Source organism: Taeniopygia guttata, chromosome 7 (genome assembly GCF_048771995.1).
Source record: "Taeniopygia guttata chromosome 7, bTaeGut7.mat, whole genome shotgun sequence".
Lineage (NCBI taxonomy): Eukaryota > Metazoa > Chordata > Aves > Passeriformes > Estrildidae > Taeniopygia > Taeniopygia guttata.
In genome coordinates this window covers 23955300-23979284 of record NC_133032.1, presented here as the reverse complement: position 1 = coordinate 23979284, position 23985 = coordinate 23955300, and the positions used below count along the sequence as shown (strand labels likewise).

At 40.9% G+C, this 23985-nt stretch overlaps 1 protein-coding gene across 15 annotated transcripts in view; it reads right to left on the bottom strand.

The window, feature by feature from the left end:
- The window catches only part of ANKRD44 (ankyrin repeat domain 44), a 129840-nt gene that overhangs the window by 66754 nt on the left and 39101 nt on the right, over positions 1-23985 (bottom strand). For all 15 annotated transcript variants that reach the window (XM_030277784.4, XM_032749457.3, XM_030277785.4 and 12 more), the window contains exon 2: positions 739-822. In XM_030277784.4, coding sequence (XP_030133644.3) covers positions 739-822 — 84 coding nt within the window. The remainder of the gene's footprint in view (positions 1-738; positions 823-23985) is intronic.

Here is a 23985-nt window from a genome sequence, read left to right as displayed (position 1 = left end):
CAGAAAGACATGAAGAAAAGGAAGGTTGATTCAAAAGTTCAGGAAACACCTGGAAATTATCATTCTCCTTCTGCTTTATATTCTCACCACTTTGAAAGACCACAGATCATAGTCAGGACTGGCAGGACTTGCTTCTAACAGTACGCATACAAATTAAAATCAAAGAGGGGGGAAAAAAACACCCCAATTTCTGCAAAAAAGACCAAGTTGACTTGGAGACATTTTTTTCACTGCCAAAGTACTCAACTACTACTTGTTTACAGCTGCTTACCATTCTGGCTAGAATAAGCCAATATGCAAAACAGTAATTCCTTTGTGGGCAAATTGTGGCCAAGATTCTGCTTCCTTACTCTCACAGCTGGGAATTATAGTGAAGCTTTAGTTCAAGTAGAGTCAAATACATAACAGCTCCTGATCTGCAAAGACTCTTCACAAAAGGAAACCCTACAGAGAGTAAAAATATGCACTTTTCAGCTGTTTTCATTCATTTTCTCAGTAAGAGAAAAAACAATGTCCCTGGCTGACCTGCACATTTGGAATAATTACCATACACTTAGAAAAATTTAAAGTCATCTGCTGGAGACAATTACATTGACTCCTACTTAGGATACCACTGAAGCCCCAGATCTCTTCCTTCCCAATCATTTCCATTCTGTTATGTGTTAATTACCGAGGACATTTTTAATACTGTCATTGCCACAGTCCACAGGTATGGTGCACAACATGCCAGTCACATACCAAGGCATTGACATCCTCAGTTTTGTAGATCAACATCCGTATCTCTTCTGGATCACCACTGAAGATCGCCTGGACCAGTGGAGGCTAGAAAAACAAAACAGAAGCAGAAGCATTACAGATTTGTTTATTTTCTGTTTAAACTGAGAGCATTTTACTCCTGCTAATAGTTGCTAAAGCTGCCCAGGGACGTGGCGTGACCCCAGTCCTAAATCACTGGGAATATCTCATTAGTAAGAGCTACCAGTTTGCTTGAGGATAAACTGAAATCATGAGCATGTTAGTACCTATAATGAGCATGTGTGTGCGCAAACAGGAACCCCCATTAGAACGGCAACTTTTGTCAACAACACACAATTAGCCCAGATGTTCTCCCTGGCATGTAAGGGGAAAACTAATTACATCAGATAGTGCTGCATGCTTGCTCTTGGCACAGATGAATGGTCATGCAATACACATTTAGAAACAGAACATTATGCAGATAATGAATTTCTGGGCAATCACTAAACAACTTGTATTTTTTCCCTGAATAAATACGCAATGAGCTCAGTTAATTTTAACCACCCAAGAAGCAAAGTAATTATCTTATTGTCTCAAGTCTGTTATTATGCTATTATGAACGGGAATGCAGAAATAAATAACCAGGCCCACAGGAGAAAAAATGTGCCATGCTCACTCCTCTCCAACACTGGCGTCACCCCCGGGCAGCGGGAGGGAGCTCTGCGTGCGCTCAGAACTGCGATACTCAGCCAGAGCTGGTGACTTCAGCCCTTCCGATCACCTTGGCAGCATGTATCTGAGTTAGTAACCAAACTGGCAGCACACTGAACTAAAAGAATCAAAACCGTGCTGCTGGAGGCTCGGGAAAAGAAGGGAACAATTCACAAAGATCCCTATCCCATAAAGCACAGGGTTGAAACAGGCCCCACTTTCACCAGCACCCTCCTGAAGACAGTGTAGGCCCCCCAAGTCTCACTCCTGGTTGCCTCATGGTCCTACTGGCAAAAGGAGTATGTGGTGCCATGCAATCACCAGAATCTAAAATAATCCTGTAAAATGGCAGCATGAATGACTACTGAGGCACATAAAACCACAGCAGTTCTTGAGATTCTACAGAATTTAACTGTCTTGTAAATAGGCAATCTTTAAATTCACAAAACAGGCTGAAAGAACAAAGAAAATACCATTTCTTCCCTATCTTTTCTTATTAAAATGTGGAAAATACATTTCTAAGTTAATGGTGTCTATTTTAAGATATATTAATCCCTTATGTCCTTGAGAAACATTCATACTGGAATTTCATTCTTGCCACTCCTCCAAAAGTGAAAAGGACTAAAGCAGCATCTTTTATCATGACTGTCTATGTCTTACATATTGTAGTGGATGTTTGAAAAAGGAAGGGGGAAAAAAATTGCATTTCACTTTAACAATGTAGCATGCTCCCTTCCCAGCCATGTCAGAATGGGCAGAGAATATTCCCCAACAGACGATGCAAACACCAGACCCTTCTCTCCTAAAACTAACAGCTATGAAGAATCAGTGAATGCTTATGAAATTATTATGCTCACACCAAAATATTTGCATTTCCTATGCATTTATCATAATATTTAAATGGGAAAAAATTAACAGGAAAGCAGAGAACTCCTCAATTTCAAGCTGAATGGCAATCACAATCCAGTAGCCAAGAAACAAATACCCCCAGCATCTTAGATTATTTCTTGAACCCACTTGCAGGTATGCCTAGCACCCAGTGAAAAGTATCAGCCAGATTCTGGTGACATTTAAGGTGAGACCTCAGACAGAGGTAAGAGAAAAAAAACCTCAAAATTCAAATTTATTAGAAAAAAAAAAAGCAACCAAGTTCAAGTGCTGCTACAGGCAACGTTTTTCTTTTAAAAAAGGAGGGAGTAAAGTACTGTGCATCATTACATTAAAAAAAAGGAAGGTCTACAATAAGGCACTTTGACCCTTCTTCTCTCTGCCAGAAATCTGAATCAAGCCCTTGGTTTTACAGGTAATGTTTGACCTTTCTAATTAGCATCAGCCACTTAACACAGAAAGCAGATTGAGAATAAGACTGTGCTCTTTAGACCTGTAACACACAGAAGATCCTCATCTCAATTTTTGTCCACCACAGCATGGTCACATCCACCTGCAGTTCTTTAGATCAGACCCAGTGTTTATCATGCCCCTGAAGCAGGGCATAACTCACACCACTGATACATGTAACCTTTGCTGACAGGAGAAACTTGCCATATACCCATTTCAAAGGCCTCATCCTTCAGACCTTTTCCCCTGTAAGATTTAATTTTTATAAATTAATCATGATAAAATCTATTTCTGATAGCTGTAGCAGGAAGACACAGAGATAATGGAGAATAATCAGAGCCTGGAAACTGAAAGAGGAGATAAAAATGATCAGAGCCTGAAAACTGGAAAGAGGAGATAAAACCAGTACCAGTTAATAACCATCCTGAGTCACTGCTGTGCAGCCTGCTCCAGCTGGCCATTTTTCTAATTCACTATGCCATTATTTTATTTTATTTTCAAAGGTATTCTTCTTGAAATGAGAATGTATTATTTATTGTTGAGGTACTTTTATTACATATTGAGACCCATTTCAGTGTAAGATGTGCAGTCAAGCATAATGACCAGTCCAGGAAATATATGTCAGAACTATGTTGCAGGATTACTGCTCAGTTTGAGGTCAGAGCTGAGAAGATGCATCCACATCCATCAGCACAATGGAAAAGGTATTGTTCCATTCAGCAGCTGACAGGGACAGAATAAGGCTCATGCACTTACATACACATTGATGATAGATGATAATGAACAGATTACTTTTGTGATCTTCAGTGATAACCATATTTATGCATCAATGACTTCAAACAGCTTTTTTTTTTTTTTTTAATCCTGAAGGGTAGATAATTTTCCTTCCTAATTATCAAAGGATAGTATATTTTTGGAAATAATTTCTAAAACTTGTTACATCATCAATGGGTTATTAACAGAAATATTTTGCTTTAAATGTCTTCAAATTCAAAAGTTATTAAACTCTTATATTAAAGGAAAAAGAAAAGCACAAGCACAGAGCAGACTGTATACAACTATTATTAGAATTATGCAAGGGTGCAGGGTTTTGGAATGATGAACAACTGTTTCATCAGCTCAACTCTCCACAGCTTCCAATTTCTTAAAGAGAATTTCAGTTGGGAGTGTTCACATTTTTTTTCCGAAAATAAACTCCAGCAGCTAACAAAAACCTTTCCATGTTACTTTTTCTACAGAGTTACTATGATAAGTATGAAACTTATCAACAAGTTTTATTAGAGGGTTCTTTACTTTGTGCTGTAACAAGCATTTTAGTAAAAAATAAATTGTGTCTGCAGACACCTTCCAATGTTGTAACATATTCCTGTCTTTACTGAATGCAGGGCAGTAATAAGCTGGACTTCAACCCACCAGGTAAAATGAACTTGTTGAACAGAAGGCACAATGATTTTTTTCAGCAACAGAATTTAAACCTGCATGGAAGAATGTCCTCTGGCTCAGCTGGATTCCACAGAGCCAACAAGCCATTCCAAAAGAAAAAGTCCAGCACTGGGAAATTCTCCTCCACAGATCTAACTGTTACCAAGGGGCATTGGCAAGTCTCTGACTCCAGAGGAGATGAAGCATGTAAGGGGACTGTCTCAAGTATAATTTTAATTACTATGTCCAAAGTAGGTGCTGAACCTTCTAGCAAACCATTTCATGTTTTTCTTGAGTAGCTAGTAACTGTGACATATACTGAAAATTTTGCCTTGATTTTAGAAATCCTCACTCGCTAAGCAGGACTTACTTAAGCCAGATTTTTGTTTGGCAGGAGGCAGAGGCCGAAAGGGTAAGGATGATTGACTCCTATGTCCATTTGATCTTATAGACTACCATTTGTTCCTGCCAGTAAAAAGAAGCTACATTTTGATCCTTTATCAGCTCTAATTGCCTTACATCAAGTTCCTGGACTAAACACTTAGATATATATCCATGTATTCATGTAACTAACAAGGCATTGTAGCAAGACACACAATCATTTCAAAGTGGTATTGATTCTGACAGTGTTTTGCCAAACACCTTTTTTTTTTCTGAAAGTACTCCCACTAATCAAGATTGCAAGGTTATCTACTATGTCACATCACATACAACTATTTCCTTCAATTGCCCAAAGCAAAAGACTACTCCTCTCCCTAATTTTAGTTCAGGATTTTCTCTCTCTGTTCATACAGCACATGAATACCTGAAATGCTGTTTAAACTTGCAAGTTTGTATTTGTGAACAGCCATTAACTCTAGTTAATTCTTAGAGTGCATTTCCCTGATGCTTACTATTTATACAGTTCCATGTTCAGAAATTACTCAATACTGGTAATTTTCAACAGGCTTTGTAGTCTATTACCCTCACATCAGGGGTTACCCTTTTATTGTGTTTTAGGAATGAATTGCTGGGTAAATACAAAAACTGTTTGCCCTTAATTTGTTAATTCAAAGGGTGCAATCCTGTTGTAGGAATTTCTATATACACTTCTGCCAACAAAGTACTTTCACAGTGCTGGTATTTGGAGAAGAATGCCCTTGGATGGCTGCTAAGAGGTATTACATAGCAATTACGGATCTTTACTAAGCAACTTAAGGAACACCTGTACAAGCAATTGAAAAGCCAGTGGAGAGAATCAAATCTGTAGACTGGGTGCACTGGTTCCCTGGAAGCACTGTGACAAACTAACAGCATTGTTAAGTGAGAAATTGCGTTTCGGACATTTATACTGAGCAGATCAATAAATACCCTGTAAGCTGCAACATTTCAAACAGGCAGAAAAAAAATTAATTAATTTAATTCTATCTGATTATGTGCTTCCATTTATTGCAGACTAACCCAGTGATTTAAGGATTGCACATCAATCCTCTGCAGCAAGGACAGCATGCATGCCTACACATTGCTATTTATTTCAATTTGTTCCACTGTGTTTGAATGCTCAAGGACCAACAAACTTATATGACACACAGAGGTATTCAAAAAAACATGAGTCAACACTCCCAAAATGAAAAAAGAACCTCTGCGTGACAGAGGCACTTCCAAGCTGAGAGATCTTCATGTTGTTTTTAGGCCAGCATTTAAAGGATGCAACTGTGCTCTGACACTTTCCCTGCACCAATGGCTTTACAACTTGCGGCCATGCTGTGCTCTAAGTTGCTTAGAGGGATGTAATGGGCATTTAAGTTTTATTGCAAGTGTTGGGTTTTCCTGTAATGGCCCCCATTTCTATCTGTGTCATTTATAACAGCTTCTCCAAAGCCTCAGGCTGTGTTTCTCTTTCAGACCATAAAAAGGACTTCACATCAACGGCACAGGGCACACAGAAGCAGTGGAGAATTGACCACTGCTTCATTTGCTGTTATGCTCTCCTGAGAACAGGTAAACTCCAAACAGGACATATGTTTGTCTTCAAAAGCAACTTTCACCTAACTTTTTAAAAAAAGAAGAGCTGGAGAGGGGTGTCTGCATTTGTCTGCACGGCACAAGCCCAGAGCTGAAAGTCTCTCCCTCCAACACGTTCATCTAATGATGAATGGCAACTTCACCAAAACGCCAAAAACTGCTCAGTGACCAAATGGGAAATACCCCAGTGCACACTTGTGGCTCCCAGTATGGTCTAACCCTAAGGGACACGTACTCAATAGCACCCAGGGCATCAGGACATGATGTCTGCAAGGACCCTCAGTGTGGTACAAACAATGCTCAGTGCTTGGTGCTTTTTCTCCTCTCAGGAAGGCAGAAGTGGTTCCTAAGTAATTGTTCACAAATGTCTGAATAATTCATGCAATGCTAACATGGTTCATAGGTAGTACCACAAAGGCATGCACTCAGCCTTTCCCACAGTGGTTTCCCAAACAAAGACTTGAACATTTACAGAAATATTTGGTGCAGAATTGGTTGGAATACAGTGATTCTAACACTATCAGCAGATGCTGCCACTGCTGGTAACATTACAAAAACCTCAGATTAATCACTGGTGTACATTGCTAACTGCATGGCAATCACAAACAGCTACAGAAACAGAGCAGCTCCAACCATACTGCTGGACAGCCAGGCAGCTGGTACAGATTGCAAAGCCTCGGGGCAGCACGGCCAGGGGAGGATTGCATCCCACCCCTCCAGCTGAATTCAGCTGGGTGCCTGGTATCCAGTAGTGACCAGATTCAGAGGCTGGAATTACAACCTACCAAAACACCCTTCTGCATCTTCTGGATAGGAAAAATCCCATCCTCAGCTTTAAGTGAACAAGCATATTTTGTTGATGGTCAATAGATGTAATGAAGGAGGAAAGAAAAAGCATGATCACTGGAAAAGGGTTAAAGTAGTAGCAGTAGAGCTGAAACAAGATTGTCTAATGATAACCTTCCATTAAGAATCTTGTTTTGAACGTTGCTTACACTATGTTTGGAAAAGAACAACTTGAACTGCTTAGAGCATGGCTCAACCCTGAAAAGAGAGCAGGGCTGTCACAACACATCCTGCATCATCTGCTTTTAAATGATTTCCCCTCCAATACAGCTAAGCCTTCGCAAAAACAAGCTGGGCTTGGAAATCCAGGCTGTGCTCCCACAGACTTCTGGCTTTTGCTCCCACTCAGCAAGGCCCTGATGGCTTTTGCTTACACCCCACCCACCAAACTCCCTGTCTCCAGCCAGCCAGAGAAGACAATAGATCTGATTCTATAATTAAACATAATCATAAATAATCATTTAGTAAGTGATGTGCAAACCAGACTATTCTTCACTACACTTTCCCAAAAGCACACATCTTGTGAAATAACAAGAATAAGCCAGCTAAATCCCTGCCTCCCCATTACCACCTGCACCCTGGTCCTCTCTGTGCTCAGCCCTTTCCCCTCTCCTACTTGAAAACAACATATTGAGACAGCTGAAACTTTAACACGACATTTATTTAGTCAAGCATTCATGATACTTAAAAAGGAAAATAGTCAGGATTGATCCTGCTTGTGCAATGCTGGACCCAGGCCGGTATTTCTGTTCACACAATTTGTGATATGCCATTCCAGACAGTGCAAAACAAGCCCATGGCAGATCTATTTCTGGTGCTAGCTTGGCTCCGGATTTTGGCTGCCTCCCATTTTTCATTAGGAAGTCTATCAACTGCCCCAAGAATTGCTTATATTTCCAGGTGAAGTGAAGGTTACATCCTGCTGTTCCTGGAATCCTGAAATTCCTCTACACAGTGAAAAGTGCTGCAAGTTGCCTATGTTTCATTGAACTTATCAGTTAAAGGCACCAAAATAACTCTTGGCCTGCTAAATTTAGACCACTTCTTAAAAGGAAAAAGCTCAGACTGTTTAATTCAGCTTGCCTAACGTCCTTTCCTTCATTCTCATTACTGGAGGCTGTCCACCAGTCTTGATTTAAGTGCTAGGGTTTGGTTTTAGTTTTGGCATTTGGGATTGGGGGTGGGAGGGGTTTTTAAAAGTGCCTTCAGATCAGATCAGAAAATAAGTTAATAAATACTGTCCTGAAGTTACATTAATCAAGTGGAGACAAAGACTCAGCACAATGCAGACTAGTTAAAATAAGAAAGTTTTTTTAAGGGAGACAAAAATAAACATAGTAGCATAACGTTTGTTATATTCACTAGTGTTTGTTGACCATTTTAGTAGAAAAAAGTCTGTCACAGATAGCATAATAAGATTTGTTGGAATACCTACAAAGATTGAGGATAATCAATCTAATAGTACCTTGAATTTTTCTTATCCTCCTGAGTTTGTTCAAAGTTTCTTGGGATTTTGTCTTGATACAAACTGTGTTGTGTAATATCTCACAACAGACATATCAGTGGCACCGTTCAATAACAGTCCTGCGATTGTAATGGCAGTACCAAAAAAAGGATCCAATTCCTTTTATATGTTCTCAGCAGCATGTGCTGCACTACTTATCCATTTGAGCACTTCTTGTCATATCTATATTTTGTTTCCCAGAGCTTTTGTCTTTTCTTTTTCCCCCTCCCCCATAATCCGTCAATCATTTAGTCAGAAGCAGGGAAGAAGTCCTGGCACCAAGGCAGTGTTTCTGAACAAGAGCATAGCAGACAGTAAAATCTCTGGGGGCATAAATTCCAGCTGGTGTAAATCAGCTGATGCCAACTTCCAAGTGAGAAGCCCTGTGCCATGTTACACCACCTGCTTTCCAAAGGGCCCTGCACGCTGTCCTGGCCGGAGGCACAGCTGAGAGGTGGCCAAGGCAGCGTGAGGTTATGAACCTCAAGAGAAATGAAACTGCCAGCAGCAGAACAGAGCAACAGCAACCCAGTGACACATCTGCTCCTCGCTAGAGATTTCAGAATAAAGCAGTTAGGGGAGAAACTCGCTTGAAAAACATCAACCCTGCCAAAAGCTTCATTTCCTGCTCATTTGTCTTCAAACACATTTCAAGCAATTTTTTTAACCAATTGTTTAGGTGTTAAATTCCATAAGAGGAAAAAAAAAAAAGACAATTAAAACCAAATCTGTGTGGAGGGAGAAACACTCTGAGGGCTGAAGGGGTTCATGCAGCTGGTCAACTTAATCTGAGACATCTCCTCCGTTCTGTGGCCCCCCATCCTCTGGAGACCACTGATATCCTGCCTGCACCCAACTCTACCAGCAGCAATGGCAGTCAAGTAGAAAAAGGAAAAAAGAAACGGAAATGCTGCAAGTTTATCTCCCTTTGGTTTATCACTTATGAAACTGTGACTTACCCCTCTTCCTTGCCAAGGCAAGTGTGTGCAAGGGCTGCTACACACACTGCAGCTGGCTCAGAAAAACCTTTCCATAGTGCTCTTTCAGTGCAGCAGCACAGCAAGATCTGCTTTTCATCTGGCAGCCTGGACACTCAGCAGGACAAAGTAATAGTCCAGTCCATTTGTAATTAAGTGCTCTATCTGATATACGCAGCACACATTGATACTCATCACACATGCTAATAAAAACTCTTTCATTTTTAGAAAATTAGTCCTGATTTAGAGAACTGTAAAGTGGCATCTGATCCTGTAACATCTTACTTGGTAAGATCAGGACTTCCGCTGGCTAACGGGGTCTGTTTTATATTACTGTAAGCACAAAGAAGTCAACTATGAAACAGAGAGTGTCATAATAAATTTGCAGATACTTCAGAACTAGAAGAGACTACACAAGAACATTGGAGGGCAAGATCAGAATTTATAACCACCTTGACAAATTATACAAACAGCCAGGCTGGAGGAAGAGTAGGACACTGTTCAGTATGAAGGAGAACATAGCCTGCCTGTTAGTGAGAAATCCAGAGCTGTTACGCAGCAGTTTTGTGTAAGAAGGAATTTGGGATTGCATTTTACTAACTGAATGTAACCGAACAACATTCTGAAAGAGGAAGAGACTTAAAATAGGATTACGACTTGCAAAGCACACTGTGGTCCTTCCACACTGCTCAGTATGCTAAGGCTGGCTGGAGTGAGACATTTAGTTTAGGGCACCACTTGACTTGAAGACCAAAACAGAGCTCTAAAACATAATTTACAGGGAAAACTTAAACAGATCAGAGCTGGTCACGATACACAGAAGATAATTTAAAGGAAACATGAGAACTATCTGCAATACATAAAAGGTTGTTATTAAAATAAATCATCTGTTTTCCACATCCAAGACACACAGAGCTTAAATGGCTGCACTCAAGGAGGATGCATCTCTTTTCCAATGAGGGCAACACAAACCAGGACACTGGTTACCAATTCGGCTGAGTTACAAACTGTGAACTGCAGAAAACTGTATTTCAAAAAATAGATCTAGTCCAACAATCACTGAAAGTCAAAGGTTCTTTTCTGCAGGCTTCAGTAGGCAAAGGATTGAACATATGAAAGCAAAGGAGGCCACACAAAACTCACCCCACACTTACGTGAAGATAAAGGTTAATGCAAATAGGGTAAGCTACAGCAGATATCAGTAAAAATATATATTTCCAAAAGTTCAAGGGGAGTCTAGTGCCTTTGGGTAGACACACACTAACACATGGCAGGACTTCAGAAGATTTTCATATCTCATCTCATTCACTCATCAGAAGGTAATTTCAGCTATGGAGAGCCCATGCACAGAGTTTCTGTTAAGGACAGATACATTTTGTAATCACAATCTCACGTGCTCCTGAACCTCATCTTCCTCTTAACAGTGACCTGCAACACTTCCAAGGTCCTGCTGTCATGAGTATCTAAACCAAGCCTCAGCACAATAGCAAACCTCCAGGATCATGAAAACAATGATAGGGAGAGAGAAGACATTTTAGGGACTTCAGCAAAACCTGAACTATCTGATTTGTTTGGTGTTACCACTATATTTCAAGTGGATCTTGCTCAGGTTCCCCTTGTGTTGCACATCATACACACAGCCTCACCACTGCCTGTCTCCTATGCACACAGTGCAGCTCATTCCTCTGGTCAGCAACTGCCACCCCCACAGCCACCCGCCTGCCAGCTCCAGAAAAACTCAGAAAATCTCCCAGCTCACCTTCTCCTACACAGCCAGGGCCAAACACACTTTTAAAGACATTAAAGACTAACAGCGATGTTTCCTGACTTCTGTTAGAGGTCATGGAGCTCACAGTGCTCTTGAAGAGCACCACAGTCGGTTATTACTGTTTTCATAAAATACTAAAATCCTCTGCAGATTTTAGTCACTGATATTTGCTTTCTGCATAGCTGATATAAAACTCAGATTAAAAATGTTTAACTACTGAGGCTGATGACAGGGTTATTTCCATTAATAGTAGAGTAACTATGTGTGAACATGAAGATCAGTTCATAACGCCACTTCATCTCTTTCTTTACATTAGGCATGCTACCAGTTGGCATGGAGCTCTGCTCAACAACCAAAGCAGATGTTTTACCTCTATTTTGAATCTGGAACAGATTAGCAAAGTTAGTTTGATTCAACATATCTTGATAATATCCTTGTTCTCAACTTCAACCAAATTATTGAAGCTGACAGGAAAAAAAAAGGAAAAAAAATATCAAGCTTTGCTGATGAGTGTAATGTCAGACAGCCAGACCAAAGAAATTAAATGGAAATTTTAAAAGGTTTCAAAATTGTCTTCACTTCAGAAAGCAATGCAGTATCTTCAGAGCATGATGCATCTGACTGTGACAAATCAAGCAGTGTCAAAATTACTTTGTACAGACACAAATTAAACAGAACGATGAGCTGGAGAGCTATAATGAGCTATTAAACTCTTTCTTCCAACAAGTTACCATTGCAAGTTATGAATAGCTTTGTCTGAATACCCTCTGAAGAGCCTGGAAGATGTCTCTGAGACCACTGTCACAGTTTGGAGACTCGGTGTGAGCCTTCCCTTCATCACACTCAGTGCCATGCACCAGACACATCTCTGTGTGTGAGAACACCCTTCAGCATTGAGAAGAAAGGCAAGACAAGGGCTCAGCACCCAGCTCCCAGCACTAGCTGATTTTGAACATGCAGCTGTCTCTGCATGCTTCCTTCCAGCTCCTGCCAAACAAACCAAGCAGTGAGGTTGGCAGTCAGACACAGCCCAGCTATGTTAGACACCCTCTCTCTGCCCATGTCACTTCTAGACACATTGATCCCAATGGTCTGGGATAACCATTGCCAAAATGGGGCTTCCTTTTCCAGAGAAAAAGGCTCAGCCTGGGAGAGCTCAGCCACAGAGTGAGGATCCTGGCAAAGCCAAGGCAAGCTCCCCTAATTTCTGAGCAGTCTCATTAGAGCCTCTTTGCAGCAGAGGAGGGCAAAGAATCATCAGTGAACAGAAGGGAAGACAAGAGAGAGGGACAGAGGGCAGTCCACTTCAGATGGCCCTCTGCAAAACAAAGTGCTCAGAAATATCAGGGAGGTGGAAAAAAAGACAGTTTTTAAAAATGCCTTTTTAAGCCCAAACAGTAGCTGCCATCTGTAATTCAAACCCCATCTTAAATTTTGCTAGAGAGGCCATAGCTTATTAAGATTGAAACTTAATTAGATTTGCATAGCTTAACATTTCAGCTTTTCATTTATTTTCTGTGAATTATTCTACTTCAGTAGTGAAAAGCTTACTGTTCTGTGTTGTTGTCATGGACCATGAATCTGATACCAAAAGAAATGCTTGCAAAAAAGAGCACCTAAGCTTGCTAAAAAATAATTAACTGGGGCTTTTTAAAAACAGTTTTTATATTAAAAAACAACAAATCTCTATACTGAGTCCCTAAACACAGCCACTCAGTTCTTTAGTGAATATTCATGTATTAGTCTTGTCAGATTTAGCCAGTAAATATGCAACCTTAATACTAAACACCCCTTAATCAGCTAACACTTGTAACTGCTGCTTGTCAAGGCAGTGGCAATGTGCTTAACACTCATTTTTGTCTGTGCTGTAAAGCAGGGCATTATTCTCTACCTCTCTAATGACAACAGCAGAAAGAGCTGGTGGCAGCTTGATCAATTGCCTAATGAGATCTGGAAAGCTGAATTACAGTAACCAACTAAATGATAAAGCCAAAACAAACCAGAAGATTTCCCAAGCTACTTTGACCTCAGCTTTCTTTTGCAAGTCCTTGGCCACACTACTGTGGATGCCTGTGGTATTTGAACACTTCCTTCTGACAGGGAGCTCTTTGAGTCGTGCTGCCCATCAGAGAGGAGGATGTTTGAGGAAGAGCTCAGGGAACATATCTATACTGCCACTAGACATCCCAGATGGCTTCTTGGAAAAGGGATGTCTTTCTGGAATTGTGCTACTGGATATGAACCCCATACATGAACTCAAGAAGAAGCAGGTGTAGACCTTACAGTTTTCATTCTGAATCCCATGTACATTACAAAATAGAGCCTGCAGAACTAAATTAGTAACCATCTCCACTAATTTTCATAGACTTTTGCAAGTAACTCAAGTAATGCATAAGAAGCTGAGAGCATCTAAGGCCCAGGCTTAGTGCTTCACTTACCCTTTTGCAAGGAACTGGAACTTACCTCAACCCTTTTGCAAGAAACTGGTTTGGTAAACCACTGTCCTATTCTGCTGCATGATTTAACCACTCTCATGCTACCCTGCCCCTCTGATCTGCTAAACAAAGCAAATCTCTGTGTCTCACAGCCTCCTCCTCTCAGTCCTTCAGGGCTCTCGCCTGTTTCTCATGGCAACGATCCTAAGACCTGTATGTCTCCTTCTGTGATCTCTTGTTTCACTGGTGGGTGCAAGTCCAACACTTCAGAGAAAAATATAGAAAAGCACAGCCTTGCTTAGTCACAGACCTTGGATTTTACAGAACAAGATAAACAAAAGTTAAGGGCCACCTAATTGTTCACATCTAAATTGAGGGCAGAAACTTTCAAATGAAACTAAGAAACTGATAGCAATGCTTGGTGCTTTTAAAAACCCCAAACAAATGAAGCTGCATGATGTTTCCAAGGGATGGAAAAGCTTTCAGAAGGGTGGGAAAGGTTGTGGCATCTCCCCATCTTAAGGCACCATGATTGCAAGGAGTTAAAAGAAAAACTGAAGAAGGAAACTAAAAAAAGGAAGCAGGCTGTTCCCAAAAGCCTGCCATACTGCTTTCACTGAGAGTTTTGCATGGGGAAGTCCAGGACTCTTCTGCTTGCAGCCATTTAATGTAGGGTCCGGAATCCCTTCCCCTCTGGGATAAGAGGAGTAGGTGACAGTTTCTCTGTGCTATCTGCTGCCTCTCACAGACCAACTGAAACTATACTATAAATGGGGCCTGCCCAAAGAGAATTCAGTCCCAGTGCACTGAGCTAAAATGATGGTTGGCAGAGAGCTTTAAACCATGGGGGAAATTGTGATGTTAACAAAAAAGGTGGATATACCTTTCCCCATCTCAGTCATATGCCTATACAGATTATTTCAGGTTCTGTACACACAGGCAGAATCTTGAGGAAGTAACCAGAGAGAAGGGAGGGAAAAGGAGCAAATTCTTCCTGGTGAGGACAAACCATCCCTGGCACCTGTCCCATGCTTCAGATTAGCCAGCTCTGTGGTCTGGACTTCAGATCTGACTGGACCAAAACTGTGATTCACTGATCCTTCTCCTCCAGGCTTCAACAAGAAGTTACCTACATGCTTTGAATAAGGCAACCTGCATTTTCAGCAGTCTCATTTATAATCTAATTCTTCTAACTTGTAAGCTGGATATCCTGTGAAATTCAGAAGGTGAAATCCATACAGGCATAAGCAGCAGACAAAACACAGGAAATTTCTCATCTTTATTCATGCCATAGCAATATGTAGACATGGGGGGCAGACTCCATGTGTCTGATGTATTCTAGTTCCTGAACTAGAATTCCCACCACTGAAACTGTTTGGATCCTAAAAGCATTTTAACTAATTTTATTTTTGTCTCTACAGTAAGAAAAAAAAAAAAAATCTCCGAGTCATATTAAGTATTTGAACAGAATTCTGCAAACAAGAACAAGACATTTCTAATCTAGGTCATCTTATAAAGACATTAGTGTTACCATGCTAAATTTCTACTCTCCTGGGACAGAGCTGCCACTAGTTAACTCACTGCACTGACACAGATTCTGAGAAAAGCGCCAGGAAATATTTTAGGCTGATTTCTGCAAAGAAAGAAAAACAAATCACATTTTTAAGTGGTTGCACCCAGCCCCACCATCCCGCTCAGTTTCAGATAATGGAACCACAGAACACAGCTTGCTCTTGTAGGAAGTAACAACTGATAACATGCCAGCCTTTCTGCAGTTTTTCACTGGAGTGCTTTCTAACTCCAGCTTTCATTCAGCTTTCTGTATTATGAGAACATGAGTTGGCCACAGTTGGAACTCAGAGTTTTATAGCAGTGTTAAACAGAGATAAGGGGGGAGGTAAATCATGGGGGGACACCAGTCATCAGCCTCCAGCCACACTCCATGCAGGCTGGATACGTGCAGTTACCTTCAATCCCAAGCCAAAACATCCTTTGCTGTGCAAATCCTATGCTTTTGCATCTCCACAAACTGCTATGTCTTTCTTATTGACCAAGTTTCTCTTCCTCTTCCAGCAATTAATACAGAATCATAGAATAATAGAATGGTTTGGATTGGAAGGAACCTGGAAGATCATCTAGTTCCAACACCCCTGCCATGGACAGGGACACCTTTCACTAGACCAGGTTGCTCAAAACAACATTTGACCTGGCCCTGAACAGGGGATGGGGCATCCACAGCTTCTCTGAGCAGCCTATGCCAGTGCCTCAGCACCCTCACAGTGAAAAATTACTTTAGTGGATGTCAAACTCTTCCTGCTAAGCTTCCTGAAGGCTAGGACAGCACAGGAGGGGAAGAGGCCCAGGAAACTATGACTTTGTCAGAAAGAAACAATGTTGCTAAAGCTAAGTCAGTAACAGACATTAAAAATAAAGAGGAATAAATTCTGTGTTCTCCCTTATTTACCACACGTGTGAGTGCTTGTAGCTATCCAAACACACTAGCCCTGTGAGCCGTGTCCTCTGCAGCTCCAGCTTTCCAGAGCAATGTCACTTGAAAAACAGTAATCCTCTGCATATGATTTAACTGGAAAATGAAAGACAGGCTACTGGCTCACTGCAACAAGTTAGGACTTTTTAATTATGCAGAATTATAGTTGGACAAAAGTAAAATAGTCAGGTTTAGGGCTACTGAAAACCAAGTCCTGAAGTGCCAGAGTGTAAGGAAATCTCACCGTGTGTACAGACTGAACTCAGACTTGTCCTGCCTAGTGGACACAAACCCATTAGTTATTATTTGTGCCAGCAGCACCAATGCACTGTGACTCCGAATTGACAGTAAGAAGCTCTTTTGCTGTTATCATGAAACATGACTCAGTTTGAAGGCCTTTGTGAAGAGCTGTCACACACCTCAGCTTAAAGAAAAATAATTCATGGCCTATCGTGAAGGCGAACCAGTTTTCCTAGAATAAGAATAATTTCCAGTCCTGTGCCCACAAGCTTCAACTGGAAATTCAGAAAGAACATAAGGAAAATGAGATTAAGAAATTTATATATTAAGGATCACACAGCTTTAAAACATAAGCAAACTCTTAGAGCTGTCAAGGATGGATTTATAAAAAACAATGGTATCCAGCACCCAGAGTGATCACTTCACTTCAAACCACTCCACAGTGATTTTAAAACTGTGCTTCTAGAAAGTCAAGAATTACACCCTGAATTACAGTCTTCAAGTAATGCCCTATGATGGTGATGTCTCTACACACCTCTGCTTGGAGGTTATTTTAGAGTGTCTAATTTGTGCTATTTTCTAAAGAAGCTTAAGAAGATTTGGGAAGAAATTTTATTCTCATAGTCATAAAGCCAGTTCACACATTCATTTCTCCTAATAACTTCTCACAAATACTGCTGCTCAAACACCCTAACATGTTTAAAATGTAATTAAGATGTTCTGGAGACATGAACAAATGCCAAGTCCATTTGCATGATGTGGGGGAAAAACCCCCACTGAACAAGCTGGAGGTTCCTGAAGCCTACAAGGGGTAATTTCGCTGGCTTACAGCAGATTGGAATTGTACTACCTAATGCTGATTAAAGCTGACAGACAAGTGAAATGCTGCATTTATAAACTTCCACTAAGGTGACACTGGCAACTACAATGAAATCCATAAATCAGAAGAAACAAGCAGATTCATGCTTCTGCTATCTTGTTCTGCCAAAGCCATTGCAGGTGTCTCAGACCATGTTTTATATGCAATATATGCTACAGCAGCTGAGCAGAGGAGTCGAGAAGCACTTCCCCCCAAGCTGTCCATCCCCAGGACTTGGCTCATCGAGGCACAGGCACATCCTGCTCTTACTTATCTCCACTGCTCATTTTGAAAAGTGACAAAAGTCATATTGGTGCTGGTAAATGTGTCTGGTAAATGTGTGTGCTGCTGCCTTCAAACTAAATAAAGCACTCACTGCCCTTTGTGGGTAAGCTAGACAGGCAGCAAAAAACTGTCAGGACTGCACGTGGCAAAAAAATACATCTACAAAGAATGGCAAATTTGCAGGTACGCTGAACACATCTAAAACCAAAAATGATCCATGACTTGTTTCTTCCAGACGCAGACCTTCCAGCCTGAGCTACTGAGTAGGTTTGAATGCTCACTGCATAGTGAAGATCTCCTTTGTAATAGTTCAGCATCTCAGCAGAAGCCTGAACTCACCTGAACTGTCACATCTTCCTTTTCCAAACTAGGGCTCAGAGCCACCATACTTTGCAGCTGGAGATAAAAACATTTTTTTCATCCCTTACAAGAGCAGATCCCAGCTTCACAGACCCAGAAACAAGCACAGAGAAACATGTATAAAATTTCTATAGGACTCATTCTCTTTTCAAGTATTTTCAGGTTTTATGCTTTCAACTTTTGCAAAGTACCAAAGATATTTCTCCAATATTTTTTGTTGAGTGACAGCATTATTAAATTTCCTAAGTTAATTGGCATTTGTAGAAGAAATGGTGATAAGATCTGTAAATGAACTCCCAGCACCTTAGCAAATGGAATTATAAGAAGTTAGGAAAACTTGTTTGTGCTTTCCTCATGATCATGTTCCACCCACAAAAGGCATTTACATTAATAGAGAACCTGGCATTCATAAACCTGTATGGCATCACAGCACTGGGGTCACAGCTGCATTCCCACCATTCATTCAAAAGAGCAAGAATTCCAAAATCCTTTCTTGCACTTGTTCTCTGGGATGACTTGTTAACTCTCACTCCCAGTTGTCTTCTTTCTCCTATGGAAGCAAGGATTGAGACTGTGAACATCAGTCCCAGTCCCTTTCCAAGGTAGGTGCCATAAAATCAAGTCAAGGCTATATGAAAAATGCTACCTAGCTCTGAATCTGGTTGCAAAAACAAAGATGCAAATGTACACACTCAAAACACTTCACATCAAAGGCTGTCCATCAGGGCACCAACTAGACACAAAGATTTCCAAAGGGAAAATGCATCAGTGACTGAAAACCACACCCGTACCAGTGAAGCAGAATCCACTATAGAGGAGTTTCACAGCTCAGGCACTGTGGACAGGGTAGAAAAGGAGGATGGGGGACAGAGAACTCCAAGCTGTTCAGGCAGCTCACCCTACACAGACACAGAGCATGTCAGTTACATCAGAGGAACCTATGGGAGTTGAGAGCCTGGCTGGGTTAATCACAGTTAATCAAAAGCCAGGAGAGAAGACCCAGACAGTGAGGAAACAAAAGATTAATTGCTTCAGAGAATCTTAATGCACACACAGTTTCTACTGCCAAGGTAACACTTTATTTCTGTTACCTTCATCTGGACTCCTTGGGCATGACTGCTGGTTCTCACACTGGCCCATGCTTTGAAAACCCAGCCTGAGGGAGAGCTGAGTAGCCCAGGCATTTGTCTTCCCTTCCTTCCTAAGCAGCTGGCATCAGTCATGGAAAGTCAGTAAAGAAACTGGACCCATGATTGTTCTCTTTCTAGTGCTGCTGTCTTGTGTCACACCAAAAATCCCACCAATGCCCTCAGTCACACAATAATTAATGTAGTGATGGGGAAAATTCTCCTCTCTGCCCCTTGTCCCCATGGGACTGGTCCAGAAACGACAGCAGAGTGGCAAGGTGCTCTGCAGCCCTAGGACCCGCACTTTCTGGGGTCCATCACTCAGGTACCCAACAACATATCTGTCAGCTGCCCAATATCCCCAGAGGACAACACACACCTCATATCTAACCAGACAGCACCACATCAGAGACATAACCAACCATTTTTCAGACCCACAGAACACAGGAAGGATGGAAGGACAGAAGGAAAGGAATAGGCGATTTTACCATGCTATAGGTACAGAAGATGAAAAGCACTCAGTGCAAAGTACAAAGTAGAAGAAGTGCATTCTGACTTGAATATCCAAAACCTTTTAACCATAAGTAGTTTTTTGCAACTGTATCTCACAGAGCCATGGCTTCAGCAGTATTTCCAGGCTCAGAGTGTAGTTCTGAAAGCAGTACATTGTACACACACTGTTTGGTAACCAGCACATGTCCAACATGAGACTGGCTGTAAGCATCATTGTACTGCCACTGCCAATCCCTGAAAGCCATCCCAAGCAGCAGCCTTCTTCTGACATGGGATTCACTGAAAAAGTCGCACTGTAGGAGAAGAAGGGTTAACTAATCTCTTTAAAGAACTATAATTAGTCCAACAGGAAAGTAAATTCTGTCTTCCTGATTCAGGGACAGGGAGTGCCAAGAAGTCTGAGCACATATGCAGAGAGGGCAGATATGCAGAGCTTCCAAAAGCAAGGTCTGCTCTGACACCTGAATTTATATGAGGGACACAGACTGATTTGTCTTCAGCAATCTTGTTTATAAAGTATAATCCTTTACTCGTTTTTGTTTGCTTTGTTTTTTTTTAAATCTGTCTAGGGAAACCAAACTATGTCATACTTGACTCTTCTGCATCAGTGCTGCTTGAATTTTAAATGCAGATGATTCGTTCTTTTTCCTTTTTCAAAGGCCAAGGAACTCTAGTATTACACAATTACAATAAGTGCATTCTAAATAAGACCTTCAAAAATTAGCAATTACTGTAGTTGATATATACAGCTTGCTTTGTAGATGTGGTTGACTAAAACATTAAAATGCAACACTGGACAAGTTTTACAATGCTTTTTTTCCTCTCATGCAAATTTAATTTCATTTATCAGTTCAGCCTCAAGTCAGGAGTTCAATATTTAGCTCCTATATTTAATTACGTTTCCTTTACATTATAGCCTCTTCCAGATAAATGTTTCATCAGGGTGTTCACTGTAGTATAAAAATTACTGGAGTGAAAATAATGAAGTAGTAATGGTCTCATCCTTATATGCAACATCATATGTTAAATTCTAGAAGGTTGATTTAAAAAGGGCAACAATGTCACTGAATGAAGAATTCAATAATAAGCCCTCAAGGAGAAAATGAGCTAAATAGTGGTAAAAATGAACAACCAGAAGATTAAACCATCATACCTTTTAGAGAGTATCAGGGAGCCATTCATGCTTTAATAAGATGCAATAAAAGCAAAATAATAAACTGAAGTTCAATGCATGCCAACTTCACCACGGTATCAGTGACTATCTAAATGTGCCGGGTTTGGAGGTGGAATCACCAGTCCACATAACAGCAGTATCAGAAACATTATCTGGCCCCATCACTTTTACACCAGGTCAGAGACTAGAAGCCTAGTCTTTGTTATTCCAGTACAAAAACTACAGTTCTTCATCACCCCAAACTCTTCTGTTCCATAAGAGTGCAAGGAAGGACTAAAACTTGTTTTTGACAATGTCTGTGTGCAAGCTGAGTGATAACAACCATTGCTCCTGCTGTCGTCACTGTTACCCATCTTTCACTTTGCTTTTCCCCACGGTGAATAACTTGGTTTTCTATGATTATTCAAAATAAAACTTGCTATGGACCAAATATCTTGGTTACTAGAAAAGAGGCAATGTTGCTGTAAAACCTGCTGGATAAAAATTATACCTTTCGTATGTATTTCCAGATAGTAATTCCTGGCTATGGCTCTGTAACATGTATATGTTCTTCCCTAGTTTTGTCTGGTTTGGAGCTCTGCTTTTTGCACCTCTTTTTCTTTGCTGTAGTCACTGGTGAGGGCATTTCTTCCTGCAGAAATTACTCATTTTTAATGGGCACCATTACTCTTCTGTAACTGCCTTTGCTTATTGCGAGCAGACCAAACTTCTAATGCTTCTTTTTTCTAGGTCTTGCAGAGACATGTTGTTCATCAAACCCTATTTACAGAGGAAGTTTCTTTTAAACTAGGCAGGAGGTAGATGCTTTGCTCCATAAAGCATGAGTTATTGCCCAGATTTTTCACTTTTTTTTCCCCCTTTACTGTCAAATAGTTCTTGGACATTTAAACTTGATGCAGTCATATAAATCCTCGGAAAATATATTACATTAACTGCATTTTTAGACAAGGCTTCTCTAGGAAACATTGCAAGTTTTTGCTATCCATCAGCATCCTCCATTTAGTAGCCTAAAGAATGCAAATCTTCCATTCTTTCTACCTTGTCTTCTGTGCTTACCAGAAATTAAAGCAGAGAGCCTTACTGCCCTAAATTGGGAGCTATCAGGTCACAGTCACACAGACTGAGGCTGTTATGAAAGTTCAGTCACATCAGCTTTCACAGACTTGAAAAGAAAGACTGAAACCTCAAATTTGGGAACTGCCTCTGTTCTGGAGATTTGAACTGCCAGAATGTTTTGGATTTTTTTTTCCAGGTCAAAAAGTCACTCTGTCATAGGGCTCTGGCAAGCCATGGTGGGGGAGAGCTGTGACAACCTGAGGTGCTGATGTCCCCAAGCACCAACTCTGTGCCTCTCCAGCAGCACAGACACCAGAACAAGGCACGTGCCACATCTGCAACACAGCAAAGCTGTCCTGGGAGAAGGGATAGTCCCACTTCCCCCAAACATGCTCTACAGCCACCCACTCCCCTACAGACTCCTCTAACACCCATGAGGGCTACAGAACAATTCTGGGGAGCTGAATCCTACTCTCCAGGAGGCAGTGAGTCTGGCTTGAGTCTCAGCAGCTCAGTCAGCAGCCCAGCACACGCTGGCGGTGTGCGGGGTGAAGTAGGAATGTAGGGCAAGGAGCAAGCAAAGGCCCAGACCCATCCCTTCCAGGCTGCCAGCACATCAGTGCACTGCTCACGTGAACCCTTTTACTGCCACCTCAGCTGGCCAGTGCCAGCAGGGACACGCTTTTGCTACAGCGACAACAGCACTGGCAAGCCATCCCTTCTGTCCTCACTGGTCTTGGGGCAAAACACACCAGAAAAATGTTTAAGGCAAGCCATGAACCTGTAGCTGAAAAGGAGGAAATTCCTTACACCACAAATCAAATCTGCCAGAACTTGTCCATCAGAGCCCGTACATAGGCAAAAGAATTTCCTCTCTTGGAAGAGTTCAACCCAGTTAATGAGTATTGGGAAAAACTGAAGAACATAGAGTGCCTCAAATGCCCTGTGCTGGATTGCTGTTAATGCTTTCAAAATCAACACAAGATTCAATGACAACTTTGCATTCAGAGTGTAGCTTTGAGAAAGGGGAAACACTTTGGCCAGGAACCTAAAATATTTTCAAGGACATGATCCAACAGAAAGCAGGTATAAGAACTCTGATTTCTTAAGAACACTTAACAGCATTTTGTTACTCTGATTGCTTTAAAAAAACCTGCCATATATGGATGCAAATTATATATAGATTTCTTGTAAAGATAACCTCAAGTACCTGGAGGAATTAAAGTCCTATGGATGACTGTTGACATAATTCAGAGCTGTGTGGGACATTTCTTTTCTGTGATTATCTCATTTTCTGCTATGTCAGCAACTCCCTCAACTTCTCCCGAGATCTCTAAAAAGGTTCAAGGGAAAGAGGCTGGGAGAAAGGTATGCAAACAGGAAAAAAAATAAAGCAACCTTAAAAAAAAAACAGTAGTAGTACCTGCAAATGACACGCATCTCATGAAAATAAAAGCCCCAGCCTGCTAAACTTTAGCTTCAACAGGCTCCACAGTTTGACTCCAAAGAGAAAATATCTAGCTTATATGGCATGAAAGGCAACAAAAAACCCTGACTGCCAGTTTGCATTCTCTTCTTCACATAGGCATAAAGTCTGGACAAAATAAAGCACATGAAGTGCATTTTTTTGTAAGTAGTGAAAATTAATTTTCATAAAGTAACTAATTAGGAAGGCACAAGACAGATGTTACAGGACACTGAGCTCTTCCCTGTAAGAACATCCAGCTTGCATCCAGCCTGTATAAATGACAGACAAATCTATCACATAAGGGTTACGCAGTGACATGGATCAGCATCCATATTCCTAAAAAGAACATCTCTTCACAGATAATTCAAACCAAAACAGAGCTTAATTTATTAGAAAAACAAAACATGGAAAATGAAAAACAACTGTGGTGTTGTTTCTACATGCTTGTGACCAATATAAACCATGCCTAGATGCAAGCATCTCATGTTCAGGTGATTTTACAGCCTAAGACCACACAGCTGGCATTGGTCCCAAGCATTGATATCATTTTCAAGAAATGACAATTACTGCTACACACTAGTGCAATTCTCTTAGGTGATAGCTAAATTTAACCAGATTTCCCCAATATGAAATAGATAAATAAATAAAGCAACAGAGAAGAGAGCAGTAGAATGA